This window comes from Rhodotorula toruloides (genome assembly GCF_000320785.1).
Source record: "Rhodotorula toruloides NP11 unplaced genomic scaffold Scaffold15, whole genome shotgun sequence".
In the NCBI taxonomy this organism is placed as follows: domain Eukaryota; kingdom Fungi; phylum Basidiomycota; class Microbotryomycetes; order Sporidiobolales; family Sporidiobolaceae; genus Rhodotorula; species Rhodotorula toruloides.
Window position 1 is genome coordinate 160,375 of NW_015622975.1, and position 19,425 is coordinate 179,799.

The 19,425-nt window shown below is 63.0% G+C and overlaps 4 protein-coding genes across 4 annotated transcripts; 3 read left to right on the forward strand and 1 right to left on the reverse strand.

Annotated features, from left to right (window-relative positions):
* Window positions 1-190: 190 nt before the first annotated feature.
* Window positions 191-4,911, forward strand: RHTO_01808 (Arrestin-like, C-terminal domain protein; the record flags this gene model as incomplete). Its single annotated transcript, XM_016415487.1, has 7 exons — window positions 191-213; window positions 272-309; window positions 366-942; window positions 1,008-1,332; window positions 1,403-3,503; window positions 3,562-4,320; window positions 4,379-4,911. The coding sequence occupies 7 exons, from the start codon at window positions 191-193 to the stop codon at window positions 4,909-4,911; spliced, it is 4,356 nt and encodes a 1,451-aa protein (XP_016272461.1).
* A 272-nt stretch (window positions 4,912-5,183) lies between these two features.
* On the reverse strand, window positions 5,184-8,784 carry RHTO_01809 (striatin-related protein; the record flags this gene model as incomplete). The annotated part of the gene is made up of 5 exons (XM_016415488.1): window positions 5,184-5,581; window positions 5,641-6,176; window positions 6,232-6,848; window positions 6,972-8,322; window positions 8,420-8,784. 5 exons carry the CDS (start codon window positions 8,782-8,784, stop codon window positions 5,184-5,186), a joined length of 3,267 nt encoding a protein of 1,088 aa, XP_016272462.1.
* Window positions 8,785-10,044: 1,260 nt separating this feature from the next.
* RHTO_01810 (ATP-binding cassette, subfamily G (WHITE), member 2, PDR) lies at window positions 10,045-16,138 on the forward strand (the record flags this gene model as incomplete). Its single annotated transcript, XM_016415489.1, has 22 exons — window positions 10,045-10,733; window positions 10,789-11,004; window positions 11,072-11,825; window positions 11,893-12,019; window positions 12,077-12,127; window positions 12,226-12,354; window positions 12,418-12,476; window positions 12,548-12,585; window positions 12,685-12,759; window positions 12,825-12,895; window positions 12,952-13,018; window positions 13,077-13,416; window positions 13,530-13,878; window positions 13,932-14,251; window positions 14,326-14,559; window positions 14,633-14,764; window positions 14,922-15,021; window positions 15,079-15,124; window positions 15,260-15,774; window positions 15,829-15,885; window positions 15,941-15,957; window positions 16,016-16,138. The coding sequence occupies 22 exons, from the start codon at window positions 10,045-10,047 to the stop codon at window positions 16,136-16,138; spliced, it is 4,509 nt and encodes a 1,502-aa protein (XP_016272463.1).
* A 422-nt stretch (window positions 16,139-16,560) lies between these two features.
* Window positions 16,561-19,345, forward strand: RHTO_01811 (para-aminobenzoate synthetase; the record flags this gene model as incomplete). Its single annotated transcript, XM_016415490.1, has 9 exons — window positions 16,561-16,751; window positions 16,808-16,994; window positions 17,055-17,315; window positions 17,373-17,672; window positions 17,729-18,777; window positions 18,831-18,907; window positions 18,962-19,045; window positions 19,099-19,176; window positions 19,236-19,345. The coding sequence occupies 9 exons, from the start codon at window positions 16,561-16,563 to the stop codon at window positions 19,343-19,345; spliced, it is 2,337 nt and encodes a 778-aa protein (XP_016272464.1).
* Window positions 19,346-19,425: the final 80 nt, after the last annotated feature.

Genomic DNA, 19,425 nt, shown 5'->3' on the forward strand with positions numbered 1-19,425 from the left:
TCGCAGGCCAGGTGGCTAATGCGGTCAGCTCGCGAACATCTCTAGCAATCGCGCCAGCTGGGTAGAACGGCTCCACGGGACGCCGTGGACTTGCCACAGGAGCTTGTTCTCGCTCGCTCCCCTTCGGGCTCTCGCTCGTGCCCCTCCCCCTCCTCCTCCTGCTTGACTGCTGGCTGCACGCTTCCCAGGCATGTCGAAGGATCAGCCACGGATGTGCGTATTCCGCCCCTTGTGTCGCGAGACCACAGCTGACGAGGGTCGTACTTCCCAGCACGCTCCGCCCTCCGCCTCACCGCGATTATCTACAAGGTGAGCGGCGATGTTCACTCTCGGTCGAGAGCTCATAACTGATCGTGCATTCACAGGGTATCCGGGCATCCCCGCCTCATCCCCCTCGGACCCAGCTCCTCCTCTCGACCCGCTCCTTCCCCTCTCGCTGATCCATCGTCCGCAAGCGCATCTCACTGGCACGGTCGAGATCCGCTCACCCTCGAAAGGCGGCCCAATCCGCGCAAAATGGCTCAGTGTTGAACTCGAGAAGATCGAGACGGTCCCTCCTCCGCCCAACTCGGGCTCGTCAGGCAAGGGCGCGGCGAGCGACGCCAAGTTCGTCGAGCTGATTGGGATCGGACCCAGTCATACCTGGACTGCTGGACAAGGCGGAGACGGCGCGGAACTCACGACCACTATCTCGCGGCACGAAGTCCTCTCGACTCCGCGCAAAAAAGGCCTCAAGGGCTTGCTCGGCCGCAACAAGGACAAGGATTCGTATCCTATCGCTGACGAGGACAGCGAGGACGACGGATACGACGTGATCCCCGATGGCAACTACCCGTTCAAGATTGCGGTGCCAGAGGGACTGCCGCCGAGCGTCGAGGTCGACTCCAAGTACCGCGGGATCGCCTATCAGCTCGTCGCTTCGCTCGCTATCAAGCCGAAGAAGTGCGTCCGTCCTCTCATCCTGAACCTGCTTTTTTCACTGACTGGAGGACCCGCCCTTCGCGCAGAGGGCTCCTCAAAACCGCCTCCAAGCCCACGGTCCTTACCACCTCCGCCTCCATCCTCCTGCACAAAGGCGACATCCTCCCCTCCTGGCCCATCTACGAGCCGCTCCTCCCGCTCCCTCTTCCCGCCGGCTTGCCCTGGGCTGACGAACACACGATCGGCGAGACGAGGGAAGGACGTTTGGCGATCCGCGTGGGCGAGGCGAGTGGCGGCGAGGTTTGGATCAAGGCCACGAGGGAGAAGGCGGCGTATGGACCGGGTGATCTGGTGCAGGTGTTTGTGCAGGTCGGATGGGGAGGTGTTAACTCGATCAGGGCGAGTCGCTGCGTCTCTCTCGTCCTCGCGCTTTCTCGACGTTGCGCAATGGCTGACGATGGCGCTCCGCGCGGTTCCGCAGCTCACCCGCCTGGACTTTGTGCTCCGCGAAACCCTCACCTACCGCTACCCTTCGCCCGCCAACCCCTCCTACATCGTCCGCGCGCCGCCGAAAGTCACTTCGATCGTCACCGCCAACGCAAGTGTCTCGCCCGACCCGAACAACGACCCGACCGCTTTCGCCGTTCTCTACCAGAACGAGCCTGTCTCGTTTGCGATGAGTGGAATCGTACCGACCAGCCACTCGCGGGTCACGGTCAGGACCGCCAAGCACCTCGACGTCGCCTACCATCTCAAGATCCGCGCTATGATCGAAGGCGGCGACGAAGTCTCGATCGACAACTGGCCCATCGTGCTCGGCAACGTTCCTTCGCGCCAGGCCAAGGGCGTCATCAACGATATCGGTTGGGTCGAAGGACTGTGCGACCGTCCCGGCTTGCGCGACGTTCCGGCGCCTGTCTCGATGGAACCGTCCGCAGCCGTCTCGATGGCGCGGCCGACGCTCGTCTCGCTCAACTCGTCGGACAGGCAGACCGTTCAGCCGACGCCTGCGTTCGCGACGCCGCAAAACACGCCGCCGCCGCCTCCACCTGTCGAGGACAAGTCTCGGCTCCCTCCGCCAGTGCCGTCGACCGCTTCGTACGGCGACGAGAAGACTCGCTTGCTCGCCAACTCTCCCTACGGCGGCTCGTCCTCAGGCGGAGGCTCGACTGCTCCGCTGCACGTCACGAACCCGACGCCTATCTCGCCTCGCACGTACGGCAGCGCGACGCCTCCTCCGCCTCTTCCGTCGACCGCTGCCGCCCGAGCGTCGTTCGTTCCCTCACCGACCGCCGAGGAAGAGAAGCGTCGCTACTACGAGCAGGCGACTCGCTCGCGCGACCTCCTCCAGTCCTCGCTTCGCGCATCGCAGGACTCGCACCAGCGTCCGTCGTCGATCGCGACGAACGGTACGCGGGACAGGTCGCTTGGCTTCTCGCCGGTCAGCCTGGAGGATCCGGGACCTGTCCTTCTGCAGAAGGCGATGCTCGTCCGTCGTGATGAGGCTTCTTCCCCGCCTCAGACTTCGCCGTACGGAGGCGTCGAGTCCGGCTCGTACAGCACCGACGCACCGCTCTCGACGGGACAGCTCGCCCCGCCGACGAGGAGCAACACGATCATGGCCCTTTCGGGATCCGAAGTCTCGAGTATCCCGCCTTCGGTCCCGCCTCCTGCGCCTGTCGCTCCGAGCGACAGCCTCCAAGTCCCAGCCTCGTCAAGCTCGACCTCTTTCCTTGGTCGCAGCCTCACCAGTGCCGAGTCGGAGAAGCGCCGCCTCTTCCTCGAGGCAAAAGAGATCGCTCGTCGGCGTCAAGAAGAAGCTCGGCTCGAACTCGAGCGGCAGAATCGCGCGCTCGCCGAACTCGAGTTCGAAGAGGCGCAGAACGCCTTCGAGGAGAAGCTCATCGTCGAAGCTGAGCTCGAGCGGCAGGAGGAGGAGCGCCGCAAGAAGGAGGAGTACGCGGCTCAGCAGCGCGAGCGCATCAGGCAGGACGAGGAGCGCTGGAGGATTGAAGAGGAGGAGCGGCGCGCCAAAGCCCTAGCCGAGCTCGAGGACAAGAGGCGTCGCGCAGAGCAGGCGCTTCAGGAAGAGCTTCGCCGCTTCGAGGAGCAGCAGCGTGCCGAAGAGCGTGCGAGGGCCGAGGAGATCGAACAGCAGCTTGACGACAGGAAGAGGGAGGACGAGATGAAGCGTCAACGTGCTGAGGAGATGCGCCGACTTGACGAGGAGCGCGAGCGGGAGGAGGAGGAGAGGCGCATGGCGGCTCAGCGCAAAGCGGCGTTCGAGCGTGAGCGTGCCGAGCAGGAAAGACGTCGGCGCGAAGCGGAGGCGGAGCGAGCCGCTCAGGAGGAGGCTGCTCGCCAGCGCCGCCTCGCAGAAGAGCAGGAACGCGCCGCTCAGGAGGAAGCCGCCCACCACCGTCGAATCGCGGACGAGCAGGAGTTCGCGAGGCGCAGGATGGAGGAGGAGCGCTTGGTCGCCGAGGCGGAGCGCCAGAGGCTGCTGCTGGCCGAGGAGCAAGCTCGTCGCGCTCAGGCGGCAGAGGACACTCGCCGCGCCGACCTTGCGCGGATCCAAGCTGGTGCGTTCGTTTTCAGTGTTGGCCGATCTGCCAGCTGACCTTACTTTCGTGACAACAGCTCAACAGCCTGCCTACCCGCCGGCGAACGGACCTCAGCCGCAGCACTACGGCGCCGGCCTTACGCGCACGCCTTCCGTCGCATCTTTCGCACCCAGCTTGTCAGCTGCTCAGGCGACTGCCGACGTCTACGCGCAGGCCATCGCGCAGCAGGCGACGCTGCAGGAGGAGAAGGCGGCCTACCTTCGCCAGCTGCGCATGCGAGAGGAAGAGCGTCGTGCTCATCTCGCTTCGCCCGATATCGGAGGGAGATCTGCGTCTCTGCAAATGCCGTCGCTACCGCACTCGCAGGCGCCTGTTCCGGCAACGACTGTCGCGCAAGGATACCCGTCTGGACGAGTTCTTCCGTCGAGACACCCGCAGGCCGTTTCGCACGACGGCTATGCCTACAGCACGCCGACTCGCCAGAACTCGTACTCGGCGAGCGTGGTGTCGACCGTGGCCCCAACGACCGTCATTAGCAGCGCGCCGCCGCCAATGCCTCCGCTTCCCCAGCGAGAGGCAGCCGAGGCCGTCCCTCCCGCGCAACCCGTGCGTGACGAGGCAACTCCCCCTACGTCGACCTACAAGACCGCGGCGGAGGAGAAGGAGGAACTCGCCGCTCGCCGTCGAGCGGAAGAAACGCGCGCTCAACAAGCCGCTTCCGCACCTCCTCCTCAGCCGGAGGACGACGACATGCCGCCGTCGTATCCGGCTGGCGCGACAGGCCAGCAAGGCTCGACTCGCACAGCTGCTCAGGAGAAGGCAGAGCTGGACCGCTGTGCGTCGCGTTTTTCAGCCTTTCGCCTCCCGCCGGTCTGACCTTCTCACTTCCGCAGATTACCAGGCCAAAGCAGCCGTTCAGCAGGCTCAGACAGCCCCGCCGCCACCTGAGCCTCGCCCTGCCCCCAACGGCTTTGACCGCAGTCCGCTCGCTACGCCTGTCCCGCTGTACCAGCCTGCGCCCGGCCTACAACCCGCCTATCCCTCGAACCTGCTCGGCTCAGCGCCACCGTCCGAGCCCTCTCACCAGCAGCAGGGGTCGACGCCGTCCGAGTCATCGCACGAAGTGCACCGCGACCCTTCCATCGCAGCTGGCAAGCGAGTCCAGCGGTCGACGTCGTCCTCGTACGGCGAATCGACGCCTGGCATGACGGCTTTCTCGCCATCTGCGCCAAGCGCGCCTCAGCCTGCCGCTCACGGCTACGATATTCCGCCGCATCCTCCCCAGCACGCGCCGTACGATCACGCAGGCGACTCCCGCCAAGACGCGCTCGGCGGCGTCGAGTTCGGCTCGTTCGGCGTCGACAGTTTCCCCGAATTTGCGGACCTGTCGTCGCAGCTCGCTGCGATTAATGCGGCCAGGCAGTGAAGTCGCGTCCCGATCTTCTCTCGTTCCCTTTCTCCTTGCGGTCCCTTCGTCTTATCGGTACTGGAAACGTCTACGTTACTGTTCTTTTCAGTCAATGGGGTATCCTTCTGTGCGAGAGAGAGTACGCGAGTTCGGCAAAAGGCGAATGCTAAGAATGCGAGGCAAAGGTGCGATAGACGTGAAGGAAGGCAAGGGTATAACCGGGAGAGGGTGGAGAAAGGAGCGGAGAAGAGAAATAGGGAGATTGGAGGGAGAGGACGAGCGCGAGACAGCTACTTCTGCCAGACCCGGACGGTTCCGTCAGCGCCAGTCGAGACGAGGGCATCTCCGGCGGACGTGAAGGCAACGTCGAGAACGCCTTCGGCGCCCTTGACGCGGTGTGTCGACTCCTCTTGAACGCAGGTGAGAGTCGCGGGACCGTCGGCGCCGCGATTGAAGGACCAGAGGCGGACGGAGCCATCGTGAGAGCTAGTTGCGAGGAGGCTGTCGCCGGCTGAGGACGGGCGGAACGAAACGGAGGTGACGCCGTCGAGGTGGGCGCGAGTCGCGACGAGGGAGTCGCCCGAAGCGAGGTCGAAGACGCGAAGGTGGTTGTCCTCGTGAGCGGTGGCGATCAAGCCGGCGTCCGAGCAGACGGCGATGGCGTTGATCTGAGTGTCGCTCGTTCCATCTGTCATGTGTGTGCGTCAGTGAAGCTGTTGCGACGAGACGAAGAAGAATAGGACGCACTGTACGATTCGTTCGCATCGACGCGCTTGACCTCCTCGCCGGACGACGGTCGGAACAGCTTGACGACCGCGTTCTGAAAGGCAACCGCTAGGAGCTGCTCGCCGTCGACAACGGCTGTTGTGATCGCCGTGGGCGTCGGGCGCTGCTGAAGTCGCTTCTTGAGCGATCCCTGCGAAGCGGCATCTGGCTCGCCCCAGGTGTAACTCGCGGTCATCACGCCCGTCTCAAGATCCCACTCCTGGATGGCGCCACTCGCCGTGATGCAGGCGATGCGGGACGTCGTCGAGTCGGAGAGGTCGGCGAGGCCCCAGACGGCGTCGCCGTGTGTCTCGAAGACGGCGAGCAGCAATTCGCTGTCGACCGGGTCGTACGTCGAGCGCGAGTGGTCGGGGAGACGCCACAGACGGACGTTCGAGTCGAGCGAAGCCGAGACGACGACGGCTTCTGACTTCTCGGACGCACGAGTGACGAGCAAGGCGGTGACGGGAGCGGTGTGACCGCGGTAGGTGACGACGGGCTCGAGGTCGGAGCGTGAGCTGGAGAGCGCTATTTCGTCAGAAACGAGCAGCTTGAAGGCGAGGGGCAACGCACCTCTTGCGGTCGAGTACGCCTCGCCACAGCTTGACCACGCAGTCGTCTCCACCGGTAACCAAGTCAGTCTCGCCATCGTCGCTAGGCACGAACGCAACGGCCCTGACCGCATCGAGGTGGCTCTTGAGGACCCGACGCGCTTTGTACCGGTCGACGCCCATCAAGCCCACAGTCTCCTCGCTCGCCTGCTTCGCCTTCCTCGGCTTGGCAGAGCGACCGTTCGCCGCGCTCGAGTCGCCCGAGTCGTCGTCCTCCAGGTCCCAGTCGAGACCGTCCAACTCGGCGTCTCCTCCGCCTCCGTCCCGCAGCGACGCAGCCGAGGCGACGTATGCCCTCCGCCCCGCCTGGGCAAGCTTCTCCTTCCATCCCTCGTCCGGCCTGAAGTAAGCAGTCGGCACCTCCTCCTCTTCCTCCTCCCTCACACCCGATCCTCCCGCCGAGCCCTCCGACCCGCTCAGTTCGCCTCCTCCTTCGCCTCCTTCGGTCGATCCGCGTCCTCCTTCTCCGTCGCCGTCTCTCCCGCCGAAGCTGCTGAAGAGTCCGGGGCGGGATCCTCGACCTCGACTGAAGGTGCCGGTTCCGAATCGCTTGTCGCGTCCGACGAGGTCTTGGGAGCGCTGGAAGGCTATCCGAAGAGAGCGGACACGCGAGGATGCGTCGGTGAGAGGGAAGGGAGAAACGGAGCAGAAGAAGGTTCCGTCAGTCTCGCTTGCGTTGAGCGGATCAAGGCTGGAACGCACCGCTTCTTCAGCCGACTCCACCTCTCCCTCTTTCTTCTCTTCGCTCTTGTCCTCATCCTTCGCGCCCTGCAAGCTCGACTCGCCAACAGGCTCAAACGGGTCGTCCGCCTCCTCATGTGGCGCCGACTCGACAACCTTGACATCCGCATCATCAGGCTTCTCCTCGTTCGCCTCGGGCGTCGCCTGCTGCTCGACCGGCATCTCATCGTGCTTGCCGGCGGATGAGGTAGCAGCGGAAGGTTCCGCCTCGGCTTCCTGACCCGCCGCAGGGGTCGCCTTCTCCGCCGCCGCTCCAGGCGCAGCATTGACGACCGCGGTCTCGTCAATAAGCGGCTCAGCCTTCACACCATCCGCCTTGAGCGCCTCATCCGCCTCGACCGCAACAACCGGGTCATGCGGCTGCTCCACCGCCTCGTCACTCGCCTTGACGCTTTCCTCGCGCTTCGACATCTCCGCAATCGCGCGGTCAAGCTCGTCGTGGTCCTTCGTCGTCACAGGCGCGCCTCGTCCTCGACCTGGCTGGCCGGGCTGGGAGATCTGTCGTCGGAGGGGGACGAAGGCAGAAGGCGGATCAGAGGGGAAAGAGGTCAGAAGATCTTGTTTCGGCGCGTCGGGGGCGAGAGGAGGGAGAGACGGAGGAGGGGGTGGGAGAGTCGAGGGGATCGCGGGGGCGGTCGAAGGCGGGATAGCCGTGTTCGCGAACGGCTCGAGTTCCGTCGGTGCGAGGTTGGTAGGTCCCGTCGTCGCTGGCGGGAGAGACGAGGGCGCTCCACCCGCGAGGTTCAAGACGCCCGGTCCAGAGGTCGGGACATGATCAGGCAAGACCTTCCTGGGCCTCGGGACGCTCGGCGCGGCATACGAGTGCGCCGCCAGCGGGTTGAGCGTCGCAGAAGAAGTGAGGTACGTGATCTCCTGGAGACACTGCTTGAGGTACTCGCGCGACCGGGCCTTGCCACGCGGATCCCGCAGCCCGCCGGCGGTTGAGGCGGTTGCAGCGGCGGCGGCGCCGGACCAGGTGCCTGTCTGGAAACCGTTGACAGTCGGGCCTGTACCGGTTGAAGCGGAGTCGGAGCGCAGACGCGCAGCGTCACCGGAAGACTGGCCGGGCGAACTGGTCGAGGCAGCCATCGGGGCAGACTTGGGCGCTTCGCTCGTAGGAGTACCGGGAGTCGGGGCGGACGAGGCGCCGCCTTCTTTTTGCAGCGCGGCGAGCTTGGAAGGAGGGATCGCGGAGGCGCCGAGGGTCGCTTCCTTTGCGAGAGAGGGGATGGCGCCCGGGACGGGAGAGGCGGTACCAGAAACGGATGGGGAAGAACCGGCGAGAGCGTTCGTCGTGGAGAGGAATTTCGACCTGCGAGAGATACAACGTGTGAGCATTGGCATTGCTATGCGACTCGCCGATTCCGCAGCGAGCAACTTGCGCGAGAAACGCTAGGCGCGCAACTCACCTTTCGCCCCTAAGCGCCATCTCGAGCATCTTGCACCTCCTGCCCAAGCTCTTCAACGCGCCCTCATTTCCCCTTTTCTCGCCCTCAAGCAACGCAATCCTCGCCCTCATCTCGGCGCGCTCAATCTCCCACTCGTTCCTGTCGCGCGCGTACCGCCTATGCTCGGATTGGAGAAAGTGCAACGCGGCTGCGAGAGTCATGGGTGGGTAGGGTTGTTGTTGAGGCGGAGGAGGGGGGAGGGGAGTAGCTTGTTGTTGAGGGGATTGTTGCGCGGACGGGGGCTGCGGTTGAGAGGTGCTCGCGTCGTTGCCGAAGCGTTGCTCGTTCCCGAGCGAGAAGGAGGAGGGTGGATTCCACGGCAACATGGTGGGCTGTCGGACCGGGTTCTGCGCGAGGGTGTCAAGAGGGTTAGCGAGAGTACATCTAGAGGGGAGAGGTTGCTCGAGCGAGCCAGCGCAAGGCGCAGACGACGCCTCGCCGCCTTCTGCCCCTCAACAGGGTAGATACCGTAGTCCTCTAGGCGCCTCAGCTGTCCGCGAGCGAGTTGCGCGACGCTCGACCCCCGCACCCCTTCACACGCATCTCGCCAAGTCGGGCGAGCTGACCAGCCTGCAGAGCGCGCGCAGCCCACGCAGCGCACTGCTCGATCCACCAGCTAGCTGAGCGGCTCAAGCGGCCTTCACTTGCCCGTGGACGGAGCGAGATGTCCCGTGTCCAGGCGGACGAGTCGCTCGACCTCGCAACGAGCTCCCGCGCGCTATCCTCGCCTACGCCGCGCAATCCCAGCCAAGAGAAAGAGTCATCGACGCACCTGCTTTGTGCTAAGCTAGCCTGCGCGTCTATCGGTGCGGTGAGAGGGCGGAAGAGGCTGGTGATGAGTGCGTGGTTGGTCGAGCGGGGGAAGGGGAGGTGGTCGTCCACGACGAAGGGCGGCTGTGGGTCGTCGCTGGAGTCGAGTCGACTGCTTTGGGGCTGTCTGCAGTGCTCCCGAGCAGCTGGACGCGAAAGAGTCCTTCGAAGCAGGTCGAGCCGTGCGGGTGCGAGTTGTAATCCATTAGACTTCGCTTTGTATTGAACTGATTATGAGACAGTAGTAATGAACTGAATACAACCTGTTCCTAATGAACTCATTACAATCTCTCTCGCTCTCGCTTCATCCTCTCGCCTCGCTCGCACAGCTCGCCTAGGCGCAAGGGTTGGACGACACGCCTGCGCATGCGACGCTGTTCACCCTGCCACGCACGCTCTGCTGACACCGCCGGTGGTCGTCCTCCTCCTCGACTGCTCGTTTGCGGCGAGTCCGCGGATTGACCTCGCTCGCGCGCGCCGGCTTGAATGCGCTCAGTCAGCGTTGTTGACGTCGCTCTCGACGCGGATGGCCCGCTCCGTCTGACTCCTTCCCTGGACGGCAGGAACGGAAGGACGGCGGCCGCCAACCCTGTTCTGTCCCGACCACAACCAGCGAGCTGGCGTCCTCAGGCGCTCAGGCCTCGCTTGTGCTTGGCTGCTATCCACAAAGACTGTCACTGCTCTGCCTGGCCTTGCTCGCTCTTCCCCAGCTCTCTTGACCGCAATTTGGCTCGCTCAACCTCGATCGCCATCTCTGCCTCTTCCCGCCGGGCGCCATGTCGCTCGTCGGCAACTTCACCACCAACACAGACCGCGAAGACCACCGGCACCAGTCTCGCGGCAAGCGCACGGGCGAACAGGACCAGACCTCGCTCTCCTCGTCGAACGATGACCAGGCTACTCTCGATGAGCAGCGACGGATCTCGATGGACGTGACCGGGCTCGCGAGGACGATGAGTCGGCGCTCGCAGCCTGGGGACGTCGGAGGAGTCGAGGGCGACCCGTTGAGGCCGCAGGAAGGGAGCGTCTTCGACCCTTGGTCCGACAACTTCAAGCCAGATCGTTGGGCGCGCGCCGTCTACGATCTCTCGGCGAACGACCCGCACGCTGGACCTCGCAGGACTGGAGGCATCGCTTTCGAGGACCTTGGGACGTACGGCTACGCAGCTGGAACCGAGTACCAGGCGACTGTGGGCAACATGCCCCTCAAAGCCATCGGCTGGCTCAAGGGTCTCCTCGGCGCCGGCAAGGGTCGCAAGGTCAAGATCCTCCAGAACGTCGACGGCGTCCTCGAGAACGGCGAGACGCTCGTTGTACTCGGCCCGCCTGGTTCGGGCTGCTCGACGTTCCTCAAGACCCTCGCGAACGAGACACACGGCTTCTTCGTCGACGAGGGGTCCAAGATCAACTACAAGGGCATCACGCCGAAGCAGATGCGCAAGAACTTTGGCGGCGAAGCGATCTAGTGCGTCCGTTCACGCCTTTCCTTCCTCCTTCTCGCTAACGATTCTCTTCGACAGCTCCGCCGAGACCGAACAACACTTCCCCATGCTCACCGTCGGCCAAACGCTCGAGTTTGCCGCCCAAGCCCGCGCACCTCGTCACCCTCCCGGCGGCCTCTCGCAGCGCGACTGGGCGAAACAGCTCGCGGCCGTTGTGATGGCCATCTTTGGCATCAGCGACACGAAGGACGTCAAGGTCGGGAACGACTACATCCGCGGCGTCTCGGGAGGACAGTGAGTTTGCTCTCCCGTCGTTCTTCGCGAGGTCTCGTTCGCTGACGAAGGTTCGTTCGCTCGACAGGCGCAAGCGTGTCTCGATCGCCGAAGTTGCTCTCGCAGGCGCACCTCTCGCTCTCTGGGACAACAGTACCCGTGGTCTCGACTCGGCGACGGCTGTCTCTTTCTGCCAGACGATCAAGGCCTCCGCCGAGCTCACAGGCGGCGTCGCCTGCGTCGCGATCTACCAAGCCCCTCAACCCGCCTACGAGTGCTTCTCCAGAGCAATCGTCCTGTACGAAGGACGCTCGATCTACTTTGGCCCAGCTTCAAAGGCCAAAGACTTCTGGGTCGCCCGAGGCTTCGAGTGCCCCGAACAGCAGACCGACCCCGATTTCCTCACCGGTCTCACGTCGCCCGCCGAGCGCCGAGTCCGCAAGGGCTGGGAGAACCAGGTCCCCCGTACGCCGGAGGAGTTCGAGCGCATCTGGAAGGACAGCGACGAGTACCGCGCTCTCAAGGCCGAGCTGGGGCAGTACGACCAGCGCTACCCGACGCACGGCGAAGAGCTCGAGACGTTCAAGGCGAGTCGGCGCGCGCAGCAAGCCAAGTCGGTTCGAGCAGGGTCGCCCTACACCCTTTCCTACGGCCAACAGATCGCGCTCTGCCTCCGCCGCGGCTTCCAGCGACTCGCAGCCGACCCGTCTCTCACGTTCTTCCAGCTCTTCGGAAACTCCGTCATGGCCCTAATCGTCTCGAGCGTGTTCTTCAACCTCCAGCCCGTCACGACGTCCTTTTATTCGAGGGGCTCGCTCCTCTTCTTTTCGGTTCTGCTCAACGTGAGTCCTGCCTTTCCCGCCCTCTTGAACGGAAGTCGGAAGCTGACACCGACCTCGCCTTGCGCAGGCCTTCGGTTCCGCCCTCGAGATCCTCACCCTCTACGCCCAACGCCCTATCGTCGACAAGCAGGCGCGGTACCGGATGATCCATCCGAGTGCTGAAGCGTTCGCGTCGATGGCGACCGACATGCCATGTACGTTTGCAGGCCTCGTGAGGAGGACCCGCGGGCTGACGCTCTTTCGTCCTGCAGACAAGATCCTCAACGCCATTCTTTTCAACATCATTATCTACTTCATGTCGAGTAAGCTCAGAACATGCTTGGGCGTCTTGGGCGTTTAGCTGACTGCGGAGAGGCGCCTTCTGCTCGAAACCTTCGGCTGACCCTGCTTCCCTTTGCAGACCTCCGACGCGAACCCGGCCACTTTTTCTTCTTCCTCCTCATCTCGTTTTTCACGACGCTCGTCATGTCCATGTTCTTCCGCTCTATCGCCGCCTTGTCGCGCTCGCTCTCGCAGGCGCTCGTACCAGGTGCGTCGCTCCTTCCCTTGCGCTCCCTGCTGCGAAGCCGTACTGACACTCAGCGATGTACAGCCGCACTACTTATCCTCGCGCTTGTCTTGTACACCGGCTTTGCCATCCCGACTCGCTACGTTCGTCCTCGCTTTTCCGCTCCTCATTGGCGCTTTGCTGACCTCTTTCTCGTCCTTCTTCTCTCATTAAGATGCTCGGATGGATCTCGTGGATCAGGTGGCTGAACCCGTACGTCTACTTTCTCCGAGATTTGCGGCTTCGTCTCGGCTCCTTTCGCTCTTGCCAAAGGCTCACTTCGAACAGCTCGCTAACACTCGTCTCCTCCAGCATCCAATACTCTTTCGAGGCGTTGATGGTCAACGAGTTCAACGGGCGCGACTTTACCTGCAATCAGGTCATTCCGTCTGTCGCTTTCCGTCTCGACCCGCTTCCTTCGCCGACTTCGGCTGACTTTCCGCTGCGTGCAGCTCTGGCCCTGGCTACCCGTCGCTCGCGTCAGGCAACGCGGTTTGCGGCGTTGCTGGTTCTACGCCGGGCTGTACGTCGCCCGCTCATCTTGACCTTCGCAAGTCGCTGACGGAAACCATCCTACAGCCTCGGTCGTCGACGGCACCACCTACCTCAACCAGACGTATAGTTATTACGCCTCGCACAAGTGGCGGTACGTCCGTCTTGCTCGAACTCGTCAAGCAGAGCGCACTGACGAGTGTCGCTCGCAGAAACTTTGGCGTTCTCTTCCCGTTCCTCTTCGGCCTCATGGGCATCTACCTCGCCGCGAGCGAGTGGATCTCCGAGTCCAAATCGAAAGGCGAAGTCAAGGTGTACCCTCGCACCCGCGTCCCGAAGCATGACAAGGTAGGGAACGACGTCGAGGCAGGGGCTTCGACTCCGCAAGACTCGCGCAACGAAGACCCGGCCAAGGACGTCAACATCCAGCGACAGACCGCCATCTTTCACTGGGACGACCTCTGCTACGACATTCCGGTCAAGGGCGGGACAAGGCGCTTGCTCGACCACGTTGAGGGGTGGGTCAAGCCCGGCACGCTGACGGCGCTCATGGTGCGTCGCCTCTCTCGCTTCTGTAAAGGCGAACAGAGCGACGTCGGCGCGAAGTCGTAGTCGCTCTTGCGTCCGCTGGAGAAGACGTCCCATTTGACCTTGCGACGCTGCAGGGCGTTTCGGGCGCCGGCAAGACGACTCTTCTCGACGTTCTCGCTTCCCGCGTTCGCATGGGCGTCGTGACAGGCGACATCCTCGTCGACGGAATGCCCCGCACCGAATCCTTCCAACGCAAGACCGGCTACGTCCAGCAGCAGGACCTGCATCTTTCGACCGCCTCCGTCCGCGAGGCTCTCCAGTTCAGCGCCATCCTCCGTCAGCCGGCTAGCACGCCTCGCGCCGAGAAGCTCGCTTACGTCGAGGAGGTCCTCAAGCTCCTCCAGATGGACAAGTATGCTGATGCCATCGTTGGCGAGCTCGGCGAGGGTCTCAACGTCGAGGAGCGCAAGAGGCTGTCGATTGGTGCGTTGTTTCAGATCTCTTCCGAGATTTGATGCTGACTTTGGTCGTCACAGCCGTTGAGATGGTCGCCAAGCCCGAGCTCCTCCTCTTCCTCGACGAGCCTTCGTCCGGCCTCGACTCGCAGACCGCCTGGTCCGTCCTTGACCTCCTCGAGACGCTCAAGCAAGCCGGTCAGGCGGTGCTCTGCACGATTCACCAACCTTCCGCCCAGCTCTTCGACCGCTTCGACCGCCTGCTCTTCCTCGCTCGAGGCGGGAAGACGGTCTACTTCGGCGAAGTCGGCGAACAGTCGAGGATTCTCAGGTCGTACTTCGAGCGCAACGGCTCGCCTCAGTTCCCGCCAGGCGTCAACCCGGCGGAGTACATGCTCGAGGTGCGTTTCGAAGGATTCCTTTTCGACTTCCCTCTTCCGTCCAGCGCTGAAGACGTTGACGACGGAGGATACAGGTCATTGGCGCTGCTCCTGGCTCACACACCGAGATCGACTGGCACCAAACGTGGCTCGACAGTCCCGAACGAGCCGAGGTCAAGAAGGAACTCGCGTACCTCAAAGCGAACCCGAAGCCCGCCGAAGCCAAGGACGACAAGTGGGCGAGCACAGAGTTTGCTGTGCCGCTCACGACGCAATTCGTCGAGGTCCAGAAGCGCGTCTTCCAGCAGTACTGGCGGTCGCCCGTTTATGTGAGTCCGCGCCCTCGATGTCCTCGTCTTGCGGCTCCATCCAGCGTCGCTCACCACTTCTTTCGCATCGCAGATCTACTCGAAGACGGTCCTCTGCACGCTCGTACCCCTCTTTATCTCGTTCTCATTCTTTCGGGCCGGCACCTCGATCCAGGGTCTGCAGAACCAGCTCTTTGCTGTTTTCCTCTTGTTCACCGTGTTCTACGTCCTCTTCCTCTGATGCTGTCCGTGGGCCCTGACTAACGCTTCTCTGGTTCCTCCCGCCTCTCCGCCGCGTCTTGCGCTCCCTCGTTCCCTTCCTCTCTTCCTCCGCCCTCTCATGCGGTCTTTCCACCCTACACAGTGGTCAACTGTGTCAGCAGATCATGCCGCAGTTCGTCAAGCAGCGCGAATCGTACGAGGTTCGCGAACGGCCGTCGAGGACGTACTCTTGGATCGTTTTCATGCTCACAAACATTCTGAGTGCGTCTCGCTCCTCTGGAGGTACGCTCTCTCACTGACAAGTCGCCCATCTCGCAGTCGAACTCGTCTGGAACACCCTGATGGCCGTCATCATGTACTTCTGGTCCGTCCCCCTTCTCCTCCTCAGCTCTTCTGCGCCTCGACTCCTTGCGCACAGCGCAAGCGATTACAGTCTGTCGCATACTGCTACATGCCGGGGTACACTGCTGCTCCATGCTGAACCCGTCCCCGTCCTCAGCCTCTACTACCCGGTCGGATTCTACAACAACGCCGAACCCGGCAAACTTCACGAGCGCGGCGCTCTCTTCTTCCTCCTCGTCCTCGCCTTCATGCTCTTCACCTCAACTTTCGCCCACTGGATGATCTCCTTCAATGAAACGGCCGAGAACGGCGGCAACATCGCGAATCTCCTCTTCTCCCTCTCCCTCGTTTTCTGCGGCGTCCTCGCAACACCCGACGTCTTCCCCGGCTTCTACATCTGGGTGTACTACGCAAGTCCGTTCAGGTACCTCGCCGAAGCACTCCTCGCGACGGGCGTTGGCGGCACTCGGGTCCAATGCGCGACATCCGAACTCCTCTCGTTCCCGCCGCCCGGCGGCTCGACTTGCGGCGACTACATGGCGACGTACATCCAGGCGGCTGGCGGCTACCTCGTCGACCCGAGCTCGACGTCACACTGCCAGTTCTGCTCGATCAGCGACACCAACACTTTCCTGAAGACATTCAACTACGACTACGACCACCGCTGGAGGGGTGCGCTCGATTTTCCTACTTCTGCACGGACGTTGCTGATGCTCGTTTTCTCAGACTTTGGCATCATGTGGATCTATATCGCTTTCAACGTTGCCGCTGCGATTCTTTGCTGTGCGTTCCTTCTTTCTCCTCTAAGACCCGGCTGCTGACGTGCATTTCGCCGCAGACTGGCTCGCGAGGATGGTGCGTCACGCAGCTGGGCTGAATTTCCCTGCGTTACTGACGAAACTTTGCACTACAGCCGAAGAACCCCCGCAAGTCCAGGGCCGGGAAGAAGAGCAAGAAGGCCGACGAGAAGGACGTGCTCTCGCACGGCGACGCCAACGGCGCAAGCGAGAAGCAGGTCTCCACCAACACCAACTAGACTCGACTGTCGCAACCCTCTAGATTCCTTCCACTCGTTCCTTCCCGCCTTCCCCGCCTCGTGCTGTACCACCCCTTCTTCGCAGTGAGATTCCTACCTATCCTCCCGGCATGTCGTCGACCTCCTGGCGCCCTGCTGAGCCCGTCTCAAGGCGTTGTTGCGCCGAGTGAGATCCGACTGATGAGAATCGCGTGGAGGTGAGAGCACGGGGTGAGCGGGACGCCAGGCGCTTTGAGCGGAGTTGACCCACTCCTGAGCACCTTTAAGTCCTATCAAGCCCCTTAACAAGCGGAACTGAGCGTGTGAGCGAGCGCGACGACCGCAAGAACTTTTGGGCGATCCTCGTTCGCTTCTTCTCCTCATTCCTTCCGCTCATCACCGCTTGACCGCTTGCAGAGCCTGCCGGAGCACTTTCACAAGTTATGGCCAGCGACACAGGCCGGCGCCGGCTGCCCACAGTCCTCGTGCTCGACTTCTGGGATTCGTACACTCGCAACGTTCTCCGCCTCGTCCACCAGATCGCGGCGGGGATGCACTTTGATGGACAACAGGAGTGGGACTGCACAGACTGGCAGGACCGGGTCGTCGTGCTGAATGTGGATTCGCTGTCCTGGTGCGCGCAACTAACTCATCTTCCCTCCTCGGTCAAGCTAACTCTTCGCTACGCAGGGAGTCTTTCGAGCACGACATCCTCCCGTACATCGACTGTGTCGTACTCGGACCCGGGCCTGGGACGCCGCACCGTCAGGCGGACTTTTCGTGGCCTACGAGGTTGATCCAGCAGGTTGGCGACCGGATTCCCATCTTCGGGTTGTGCCTCGGGTTGCAGGGCCTCGCGACGAGCTTTGGCGGCACCGTGAGTGTGCGAGGAAGTGGCGAGGTCGGCGCAATAGCTCACAAGTCGCCGCTCTCGCAGGTCGTGAAAGCCTTCGCACCGAAACACGGCCAGATCAGCCAGATCCGCCACACCGCTGGCTCGCAGGACTCGCGCAACCTCTTCACCGACGTGTCGAACGAGTTCGATGCCGTCCAGTACAACAGCCTCGTAGTCGACCCAAAGTCGCTGCCTGCGGAACTCGAGGCGATTGCCTGGACGAAAGATGCGAAGGGTGCCGACGAGATCATGGCGCTGCGGCATCGCGAAAGACCGTTGTACGGCGTGCAGTTTCACCCAGAGGTAGAGCCGGTCCTCGCTCTCCCGCCTCAACAAGACTGACCGATTCGGTCTGTGCAGTCCATCTCCTCGACAAGTGGCGCTCGCATTCTCAGCAACTTCTTCCACCTCGCACTCGACTTCCACGACACCGCGTCCCGGTCTCGACCCCCGTCTGCAAATCTCCCGACGCACATCCTCTCGCTCTCGACCGCTTGTCGCCCTCCGCCAACCCCTTCACCATCCTCCACTCCGAGCCTACGCTACGAGTTGCGGACTGAGAGGATCGAGTCGGACCGCGAATGGACGCCGCAGCGAGTTTTCGAGGAATTGGTCAAAGGGCGGAGTCCGGTTGGCGAGGTGTGGCTTGATTCGGCGAGGGTGCGTGACTCCCGCCATCTTCTTTCCTGTCCCGCCGCTCACGACTGTATCTACAGCCCACTGGCCTGCCGCAGTACGCCCACCTCTTCGCGCCACAAGCTACCTTCGCCTACTCCGTCGCCTCCCACTCCCTCCTCATCCGCGACGCCGCCGCCTCTCGCCAAGTACAACTGCCTGCCGACTCGACCTTCTATACGTCCATCAGCAACGTACAGCAAGCATTCCGATGTGCGACCCGCGACTCCCGGCCAGACGGCTGTCCGCCCTGTCCCATCGGTTTCGTCGGCTCGATCGGCTACGAGATGAAGGACGTCACGCTTCCGCTGAGTGCGCGACCTTGCTTGAGAATCAATGAGAAGGACGAGGCGCAGCCAGAGGCGGTGCTGGCATTTGCCGACCGCGTCTTGTCGTATGCGTACGATTCGGGCGAATGGGCCGCAAGCGGACTCGTGGTGACGGGCCAGCTACCTGAAGATGTCGATGACCTGACGTCCGGTCTCGGCACAGAGGAGAAGGAATGGGACATGTGGTTGTCGACGATTCGCCAGACTCTCGCCTCGACCCCTCCTCGGACTCCGTCCCAGACGCCCGCGCCGCTTCCTACCAACTTCACCCCCGACCAGTTTCGCTCCAACTACATGGAGTCGATTGAGCGCGCGCGCCAGTCCATCATCGCCGGCAACGCCTACGAGCTCTGCCTCACCACCCAATTCCGTTCGACCTTACCCGCCGACTCGCCGCTCGTCGCCGACCCGTACCCTCTCTATCTCCAACTCCGCGCGACCAACCCTGCACCATACTCCGCCTACTTCCACCTTCCGTCGTCCGACCTCACCCTACTCTCGTCTTCGCCAGAACGCTTCATCCGCATCGACCGCCACGGGCGCGCGGACATGAAGCCGATCAAGGGCACTGTCCGCCGAGCCCCTGATGACCCTGCCGAAGACGAGCGACGCAAGCAGGCGCTCGAGGCGGACACAAAGGAGCGCGCCGAGAACCTCATGATCGTCGACCTCATCCGGAACGACTTGCTCGCCAGCTGCACGGTCGAGAGTGTCGAGGTGCCGAAGCTCATGAAGGTTGAGACGTATCAAACGGTACACCAGTGCGTTCACAGCTTCTCTGTCGAGATCTCCACGCTGACTTGCCTCGGAACAGGCTCGTCACGACCGTGGTCGGCCAGCTTGGTGCAGGCGTCGCGCCGTTTGAAGCGCTGGCTAGGGCTTTCCCGCCCGGTAGGTACTGCTCGCCTTCATTCCCTGACGACGCTCACCCTGACTGTCGGGCAGGCTCGATGACCGGCGCACCAAAGCTGCGGAGTCTGCAGCTGCTGGACGAGCTCGAGCGGCATGTTCCGCGACGCGCCTATTCGGGTGCGTGTTCGCCGAATCGAGTCGTCTTCCGGATGCTGATACTGCCTTCGCAGGCGTCTTCGGGTACCTCGCCGTCGACGGCTCGAGCGACTGGTCTGTCGTCATCCGCACGCTCGTCAAGCGCGGTCGAGGTGCGTTACACGCCGTGCTGCTTCCGTTCCAGGTGCTCGCTGACGTGAGCCTCGTGCAGAACTCACTCTCGGTGCCGGCGGCGCCATCACGCATCTCTCAGATCCCGCGAAGGAATGGGAGGAGGTCCTCACCAAGGCCGACGCCGTCCTGGGGCGTGCAGCTTCTTGACGCCCATCTTACACACGCCTCAACGGCTCCATTCTCGGTTTCTCGCATTGCTTCGGAAGTCCCTGTCGTTGTACTCTCGT